We start from the raw sequence: 9,542 nt of genomic DNA, 5'->3' as shown, positions 1-9,542 counted from the left end.
CATGTTTCAACAGCAGATTTTCACCTCGGGGACTAGTCCTAAACTAGTCCCAGAGGTGAAGGACCCCTGTTGGGTTCCCATGCTCCAGTGTTTCCTGTGCAGGTCAGTGGACTGAGATGAGCTGATCCCTCTAATACTCCTCTACCTCCCATTATTTGCACATAGTATCATCCAAGAGACTGACCACCCTGATGAACCCTGAGAAGACTGTGTCTCAACCCTGCTCCACCACTGCTTTCTCCAAAGCATATCCGCTGCTGCCAAAACAAAGATTCTCTTGAGGAGCGACTGTTACAAGTAAACAGTTTCCCCCAAGTGAAAGCATAACTTCTACAAACATCAGGTTTATTGACCTTATAGCTAATGCAATATTTACAACAACACATCAACATACCTGTGCAGGACAGGTTGCAATACATTTCACCAGGTTTTTGTCAACCACTTGATGTCACTCATCTGTCTTCATTTACTCTCACATTCATAGTGACCCTCACCCCTCTTAGTATTCCAGGTCTAGAACCTCTAAGCCATAAATCCTATTAGTGAAGGATTCTTTGAAGCATTATAAGTCGTTTTTATCATTTGCTATTCCTGAGAGAAATCTGCCCACCTTGTGTGAATTTTTTTCTATATTATTTTTGCCAGTGGTTTCACATAAATATTAATAAAGACAAATATAAAAATATAGAATAGCAGGGTAAAAGCTGAAGTGTTGTAGGCATATGCTTTTGCAATGAGCATTAATTTGCAGTCTTCTTAAAACTAAGGTCTCTTCATTTCTCTCAGTTGAACCTGAAGTTTATTAGGTCTGCAGGTTAATCATAGCATTATCTTCATATACTGCCCTCTCTGCTGCTGATAACAACTCTTCCTGACTGTATAATAGGCTATATAACACTGTCACAGATAAGTGAGCCTGCTGATCTTTAAAATGGCCAAACAAATCTGTCCCACACATTAACTGATTGCCGTTTCAATGTGATTGCAGTGTACATAAACGCACAGATCTGCATAAAGCATGACTCACATAAGTAATCGCATGCAGATTAGAATCCTTGCATTCTGCACACAAAGTGTAAAGCCGCTTTGTTAAGTGTGATCTAAAATGCATGTTCTAATTAACATTTTGCATTGCTCTTAAAATGCTATGAATGAACATCTTGATGTGCCTCTGTTGTACCCCCTACAACGGTACAACAGAACTTCCACAAAGCCACACAGCAAAAGCTTGGTATGCTGGTTCTTTTGTTGGTGGGAAGGTTTTGCTGCATGCCAGGCAGAGCAGTCCAGGCTGCCCACGGGGGTCATCAGAGGAGGGAGGAGTTTTTATTGTGATCATTATTTGGTAAATAAGATGTCAACAAGGTGTTTCCTTGACACTTTATTGAGTAAAAGGAGGAAGGTGCAGAAATGAACGCCCTCTTCTGAATGGGACCTCTAATCTCCTCTTTCATGTGCCATCTCATCTGAAGGGTCTCGGCTTCGACTGCCATGTGCTAGTCTGCCTGGCACTTCTTACTTGCAGGTGGGGTGAGTATCCTGGCAAGCATGTGTTTATAAAACCCACTTGTTTGGGCACAATACTTGAACTAACTTCTTTTGAGCGAACAGTGTGAATCTGTGCAAAGCCTTTTCCCAAAGCCCTTTAGAAGGCGACGGCCCATTGAGAGTAGAGAAGAAGGGATTACCTTCCTCGACAGTGGTGCATTTCCGAGAGAGCTGATTAGCTCTGCATTCATTGTTAAATCGAGCAAAGGAAGGTCCTAGAGGAGTGAAAGGATCCAAATAGGTGGACCCAGAAATAAAACAGCCACAGGAAGCCCTGCACAGGCAACCCAAAGTTTTCCCAACATTTCTTTCCCCCACTCCCAAGGAGGTGCGGCGTGAAAAAGGAGATTAGCATACAAAATTAGAGGCGGGGTGATTTTTAAGGGCAACTTGCCTCATGCCCTCCACCCCCATGGCCCTACTCTGTCTGGACAAAGTTAATTAAACTAGTATTAAACAGTAAAGAAACTTCCAAATGCTTGGGAGTTAGGGGGCTCTTTGAGGATTACCATGATAAGGGAGAGAACGAGAGGTATTTGTTGAGGCGAAATTGAGAAAGGCGTGATGGAAGGAAGAGTACGCTGGATTGGTTTCTATACTTGTTGCTTTGGATCAGAGTATCCTAAACCCAATGTGACCAATGAGGAGAGTACAGTTGTTTTACTCTTAGTATTACTGTCACAAAGAGTATGTTCAGAAAGGATGTGCACCTTTCTCAGGCTGTATGATACATGTGATTGAGGGATTTATTATTCTTTCATGACATTTTAATAGAAAACATACCACAAAGGCAACTAACAATAAAGTAAAACTAAGAATGGTGTGGAATAAATTAACAATGTACAGTACAAAGTGCTTCATTTTATATACAAGTAAATACATCATGTGGGCAGCGAAGGTCAGGGCGGACCAGAAGAGGGGAGAGCAGACTCCCAAAAACATCAAAATATGAAATCAAAGCTTTGTGGGCAGAAAGTCCAGGCTTCATGGGAAAAATTGTTCTTTTAAAATCTGATTATTGTGTTACACAATGGTCAAAATGAATTACTGGTTAATTTCCCACACCAAGGTTTTGTGTATTTATGAAAATAAATAAATCATGTTGTGGAAAATTTATAATCAGAGAAATGCTCTTCAAATACCAATTGACTTGACCAAAACTGTTGGAAAAAGTATAAAAATATATTTTAAATACATTTATACCAAAAACCTCCTAATCTCATTTTGTCTATCATGTGGCACACCCCACTGTCTCTAAATTTTAATATAAAAACAGAAAATGAAGATGGCATGAAATTGTATTTTTTGCTTTTAGTCCACATAACACACACTATCTGAGCACACACAGTCTGGGTGTTGATAGGTGATGCAGAAGTACAGTGGGGGGAAAGGTGATAAAAATGCTTAGTGCTTCTTCCTCGGTCTGAGGTTCTTCCGGCGGCTGCCAGCACTCTCGTTCTTTCCTCTCTGACCTCCTTTTTTTACACAAAAGTACTTGGTCACTGTCTTTCTGCACTGCTCACACTTTACTGCACAACACCAGTGGAATTTACAGTTACAGCTTGACACCATCTCGGCTTTGCGCTCCTCCACAGCAAGGCCGCACTCTCCACATAGCCTCTTACAGCTCCGTTTCTCCCATTTGCTCAAGTTCTTGCCCTTCTTGAGGCATTCACGTCCCTCTGTGCCTGGCAAGCCCAGAGTGCGGTTTTCCAGGCAGTAATCAGGGGAGTCTTCGAGATGGACCAGCTCCTTACGAGAGATGGAGCTAAAGGTCTCGGCGATGGCCCCCCGGCTGGCAGCACTATTCCCCGCTCCTCGGAGGAGATCCACCTTTAAAGCCCTGTGGTACTTTTCCTTCAAGTAGTTCCCCACCTCTCTGAACTCTGGCAACTGCAGCCAGCAGGTTTGAGTGGTGCAGCTTCCTGACACCCCGTGGCACTTACATGTCCTTTGCATGGTTCCCTTCACGGCCTGGAGACACAGGAAGGATGGAAAAACATTAGTAATATGAGTGTGTGTGTGTGTGTGTGTGTGTGTGTATGTGTGTGTGTGTGTGTAAAAGAAAGGTTTTCTCTTCACTGCTGTATTGTCAAATTAACTGATTGCATTCAAGGTTTTCTAGTTATGTAAAAAAAAGGATGAATACACTGAAAGGAAGAAGTGATAGCTTGTTGGCCTGATGCTGAGTTTCTTTGTCATCCTCAATGTTTCCTGACTTTACCCAACACAAAACAGCTGTCGTTTGAAAAGGGACGTTTTCTTTTCGTGAGGAGGGGATGAACTTTTTGCTGAGGTGAGGCTCAATCAAAGTTTCACATTGAGTCTTATTGTCCTCCTTAAGAAATAGGAGTATTTATTTAGCATGTTCATTATCAACATGTTTTCTAGTGTGAGAAGACCAAATGGAGAGCCCCATTCAGCAGAGAAATGAAAAAGGAGTTTTTCTCTCTTTCTAGTCCCATTTTTTTCTGTTACAATGATGCTCCAGGTGCCGTGGGGATCCTTGGGCACAACAGGGGGGAGCAAAGGCACCATAAACAAAGAGCACTTCAGCTGCACGCCTGTGGTCCCCTCACACTCCCTCGAGGCCAAACAAAGACCAACATAAATGTGGGTTCCTTATTGCAAGAATAAAACTAAACACTTATTTTAAAAAGCTGCATAATACAGAATGCTGTGCAATGTCTGGCTCCCCAGGATCTCTAATTAAGTTTGCACCAGTGATCCTGAAATTCTTGAGTTGAAGTATTGTCATAAGGGGCATTGAGCACTGGTAAATAGGCCTTTCTGGTACGCCGAACACACTGTTATTATTGCAGACGAGTGGCACCTCACTTACAGCGACGTGAAAGGGATGCTTGGGTGGCACACTCAGTGTTATTCTGAGCAGGGAGAACATAATTCAAAAGATGCTTTACACTGTGCAATCAGTTGGAAGGCCGGGAGAGATTCTCAAAATTTCAACAGGCCGCCACTCAGTTTAAATACTGTATGGTTCACATCAAGCCATTAATGCCTGGATCTGCATCTTTCACTAGGGGTTCATCTCTCATTGTACAGTTGATGGAGTGAATTTAGAGCACCTACTGTACCTTGCGCCCAGCCTCGTTATTATGGAGGTTCATGGCTGCCCGTGCATCCTGACCTGTCTCCAAGGCATCAACAAACTGTTTGGAGATGGCCTCGCCAAAGCCGACGTTGTCACTGCAGCCGCCCCAGAGCCAACCATGACCACCTGAGAGAATGAAAAATAAAATTATATATTTCATTGTTATTTAAAGTCCTTTGAAAAAAGACCCATCCTGTTGTGGGTGTTGTGTACAGGTCTGTATATGTTTCTTACCTCGTTGTCCATTCCTGCTGTCATCACAGCCACAGTTGTCAAAGTCCCCAAGACTGCAGTTCCTGGTTAAAGTGTACATGACTCCAGCAGAGCTGATGGCATGGACAAATGCTGTTTCCCGATTTGCTGTCAACAAAAAGACTTAGTAACTACCTTGTCCCCACTAATATGTACCAACACACATTAGACAGATAAATACATTTGGTTCATTTAGAATTCACCTAAAGAAATGGTTCACCAGCACCCAGTTCTGTCAACATTAAACATCAGTCACACCTTGCTCTTCTTAGTTGGTGTTATACTGTGGTTTCCTTTCTCTAGTTTTACCTGCTAATTATCATGTTGTTCGAGTGCAGATGAAAAATAGCCTTTTGGCTAACTCAAGCACTAATACTAATACTAATATACTAACATTACTTCATGTGCACTGTCCCTGTTAAATAAACTAATAGGAAATAAAACATCAATCGCTCATTTTATATTCGATATTTTAGACTTTAAATTATATTCACCTCCTCTGGGCGAGTTCATTTGAAGAAGTTTTAGTAGGTTTCATTATATATTTAGCTGTACTTTAACTTAATTGTATCTACACTTCTAAACTTTAACTAAATTTATTTGACTTTATATTATCTGACATGTGATATATTTCTTTCATAATCTGCAAATACTGGCAGTGATTCTGGGGGATGTTGTGAAATGGATTAGTTTGTTTGCTTTACCTCTGGTTACTGTAATTATTCCAAAGGTTGATGAATGTTTTCACTAAGCAAACATCTCCATTACATAAAAGAACCCCCACCACCACCACCACCACCTTTAGGGATAACACAGCAGCTTGCAACAGACTGGGTGGTGGTGTTAGGGCCGACTGGTCTCTGGAGCTTACCGCTGCGCAGGCTGCTGTGTGTGGACAGCTGCAGAGCTCTCTCAGGGCAGTTCCAGCGGTCCCATGCAAACTGGTATTTACACTCCTCTATGCCACTTTGAGCTCCTGCTGCCACACTGCTGGAGTAGATCAGGTATGCCTGCAGCAGCAGAGACACGGGAGGAGGACTTACAACCATAGAAAAATAAACAGTAAATCTTATGCAAGATGAGTTCTGAGGCATCTTACAAGACATACACAGATCTATATATTTACCTGGTGCAACAAATGAGAGTGATTGCAATCTATATACATTTATATAAGTTATCAGTATATAGATGTAATTTTAGAAGACAGATTTAGTAAATCCAGTATTTCCAAAGTGACTCTGACTTTACAAAATCAAATCTTGAATATAAAAGAATGTAGGAATGATGATATGGATGCATCGCTGTCTCTTAACATATCTTCATGCTGTCAAATCAGATGTTTTACTGACATTTCAATGCCATTGTGAAAAAAACGTTTTAAAATGTGTCTTACTACTTGACTGGGTAACATACATCAACAAACTTATTGTCTGTTTCAGTGCGGAACAATCAGAGTCAGACATTACACTGGCTGGGCTCAAACATTATACTTTTAAAACTCTGCTGAATAATAGTAGAGTTCTCTTAAACCAGTATGCTCTGTCCTTGGCTTTCTTCCGTCGCGCCACGGCTTGTTCAGACTGTGTGAACGATAATACAACTAATATGTCTCAAGTGGCCTTTGGGGAGCTGGAGTGCCACCTCTTTCACAGGGGTCTGGCTCACTAATGATGACCACCCACTACAGCAATGCCTGCCCTCACCTCTTAACACATTCAACCCACAGATACACCGAGCCTCTGAATAAGGTCTAGTGTACTGAGGGGAGGGGAAAACCACCAAGGGCCAAGAATACCACTGATATATCATTAGTGCTATTGTTGCCTACAACAGGTACCAGAGCTTGTCCTTGTACTTGAGTTAAGATGTCACAATGAGAATAAACTCAGAAACCGTGTTTGTTCTCCCACTCTCTTTTGAGAAAAGGACAGGGAGAAAAGATCAAAAGAGAGTTGGCTTACCTTGGGTCCAGTCATCAAGAAATTATTCACTGACCTGGAAAAGGAGACAGCTTATTCACTCAGGGAAGCTCAGTGTCTTCTGCAAATTCCTCTGTTAACATCTCTCATTAGTGCGCTCAGTAACATGTCTGTGACACCAGTGTGCATCCAAACTGCAGTGAACAATTCTGCTACATTTGTTTAAATGCTTATAGAAATACATTGATGATGGCACTGATGGCAATTCCTATAATATTAAGACATAGTTCATTGGGATTCTTGGTTTCCAGGTTGTGAAAAATCCCACTAGCTGGTGTTTATCATTTCTTTTTGAAAATTACGCAGCCATAAGGGTTGGTAATCCATATATAAATGCTCATGGGTTGCTTAGGCTCTAGTATATCATCTGTAGTTATAAATGTTAATACATTATAAATAAATAGTTTTCTAAAAAGTAATTATAACCATTTACAAGGTATTTTCGCAATCTGGAAATGTAAACTTGGCCGTATAGCATAGAACTGATCGATGAAGCATTAGCAAATTGTTTATTCACATTATTAAAGCATCTTATTTGTTACACCTTAAAAAACCTTCTGCAAATTGTATTAACCATAAAACTAATTAAAAATCCATGTCTATGAAAGAAAAAAGTCTGTAGTTTAAGTATTTTTCTTTTTTCCAGTTGCCAAAATGTTCCCTTCAGTCATGTTGAGTTTTAAAATATTTATATATATATATATATATAAATGAAAGTAATATTTGGTAATAAATGAATCTTACCAGCAGCAGCAGGACCTCATGTGAGCCAGAAGAATGAAAACGTAATAGAAAACCTCCAAATGCATGAACATCCTGACAGGTGTGGAGGATGACGGTAACTGTGCGCCCGTTCAAAGCCTGTGGACAGTCTGGTGATGGAGAGCAAACTGAGCTGCCAGCACACCAAACTTCACCAGGGCTACCAAGATTGGAGAGGGGGCTCTGAAATGGAGCTGCTCTCGTCCCAACGAGAGATTATCTGCTTAATTAAAGATTTGCCCCTTTCTTACTCTCTTGGCCAATCAGAAGTATTGCACCACGGAGAGACTGAAATGATCAAAAGGGCACCCTGGGCCTTCAGGGCCGGCAACGGTGGGTTCCCTGCCTCCATTCAGGAGCAAAGGAAGATCTGTTTAATCCTTTAGGAAAAGTGTAACACTGATCCCTTGAATTTCTGCTCAGGAAAAAAAAAGGTTTATTTAAGCTTTTTAACGCGCAGCTGATCAGGGATTAGTGAAAGGTAATCATCTGGATGAGGAATTGTTAGTTTGATAGGACAACAAATATGAGGCCGTTTGATGTTGAGGAAGTGATTTGTGGTTTGGCCTGGAGTGCCGTCAGAAGACACCCTGGAGTGTCTTCTGACGCTTTCATTTCAAACTGTCCCATTAAATTTGCGCCAAAACAATCCAGGAATAGTTTATTTCTACTGGATCAACTGGATGTTCGTTTTCTTGCTGTATCTAATCGTCTAAAATTTACCATAAAATAACTTCTGGCGGATTGGGACGGATTGAAGGTCCACCCATTGACCAGATATAGGACATTTGCATCACTAATCCTCGCGGTCCCTACCTAACGCTGGATGAAGGGTTATTGCTCAATAACCCCGTCTGACCCTTAAGGTCTCTTTCCTTTGGCACAGGCAGCCCTTAAGCGAGCTTCTTGTGTGCAAATTAGGATTATAGAGAAAAGGTGATTTGGAGGGGCGCATGGGGGCGACTTCTGAGGGATGTTTTTGGATTAAGATTTAAAGAGGAATGACAAGTAAAACGAGACAAAAGAGAGATCCGTCGTGTTTTTGTCATGCATTTTGCGCACAGAAACATGCGCCATATGATTCCCTGATAGATAAGTAAGGACTATAGAGAACAAGTCCTTTCGCATCAGTAACTGCTCAGCAAACTTCATTTAGTTTCCTATGTAGCCTAGAAATACATTTTTACCTTAAAACGTAGTGTGTTGCGTTTATACATAGAGCTATTTGAGTTTATTCGTGGTGGCATTTGGCGTTAAATTACATTAGATTTATAACAGTGGTAATTCTACCATGATGGGAACTTAAAACTTGTTTCCAAAACAAACGTAATTTATCTGAATCATCCAGTCTGTTAAGCTTTAAAAACAGGCTTTGTTAAGAAGTCAATTTGATACAATGTTGCATGTGGGGAGGTAAACTGAGGCATTGCACAGTGAGGATGATGGCCTGACGGTCAGCAGCCAATAGACACCGGGCTGATGTCACTGTCAGCAGTGGTGGGACCACTTACATCTGGACCGGACTGGTGGCTGCGCTCACTGGCAGATGGCAGAGATTTTCTCCACATAAACCCGTTTATTTCCACAGAGCAGACAGAGGATGAGCTGTGATGGCTGTTGCTCTGATTTGCCATAAGATAAATCGCCAGCAGAGGGAGCAAGTGTGCAGATTAAACGGTTGAACAACATGTTGACAAGTCTAAAGCCTTTGTATTGGTCACATTAAAGTTATTATCCACCTCAGACCAACCCAGGCTTTAGAAGAACTGGTAGGGACTTGGTGCATTGCTCAGGGGCACTCCAACAATCCTGCAACATGGTGGCAGGTAATTTTGCACAAAGACAAAACAACGTGCCAGCAATTTTAACAAAACAAGAGCATATTTCAG

At 41.5% G+C, this 9,542-nt stretch overlaps 1 protein-coding gene across 1 annotated transcript; it reads right to left on the bottom strand.

Annotated features, from left to right (window-relative positions):
- Positions 1-2,952: 2,952 nt before the first annotated feature.
- Positions 2,953-7,706, bottom strand: wnt8b (wingless-type MMTV integration site family, member 8b). Its single transcript, XM_026309713.1, has 6 exons — positions 7,636-7,706; positions 6,874-6,907; positions 5,784-5,922; positions 4,895-5,020; positions 4,644-4,786; positions 2,953-3,522 (listed from the first exon to the last, which is right to left on the bottom strand). Exons 1-6 carry the CDS (start codon positions 7,704-7,706, stop codon positions 2,953-2,955), a joined length of 1,083 nt encoding a protein of 360 aa, XP_026165498.1.
- Between the last annotated feature and the right edge of the window lie 1,836 nt (positions 7,707-9,542).

Source organism: Mastacembelus armatus, chromosome 15, assembly GCF_900324485.2.
Source record: "Mastacembelus armatus chromosome 15, fMasArm1.2, whole genome shotgun sequence".
NCBI lineage: Eukaryota > Metazoa > Chordata > Actinopteri > Synbranchiformes > Mastacembelidae > Mastacembelus > Mastacembelus armatus.
Note: the sequence above shows the minus strand (reverse complement) of the source record. Positions and strands in the feature narration are given on the sequence as shown.

Coding starts and splice junctions, on each gene's coding strand:
- wnt8b (XM_026309713.1), bottom strand. CDS start 7,706: ATGTTCATGCATTTGGAGGTTTTCTATTACGTTTTCATTCTTCTGGCT. Junction 6,908..7,635: donor ATGAGGTCCTGCTGCTGCTG/GTAAGATTCATT, acceptor CTCCTTTTCCAG/GTCAGTGAATAATTTCTTGA. Junction 5,923..6,873: donor TCTTGATGACTGGACCCAAG/GTAAGCCAACTC, acceptor CTGCTGCTGCAG/GCATACCTGATCTACTCCAG.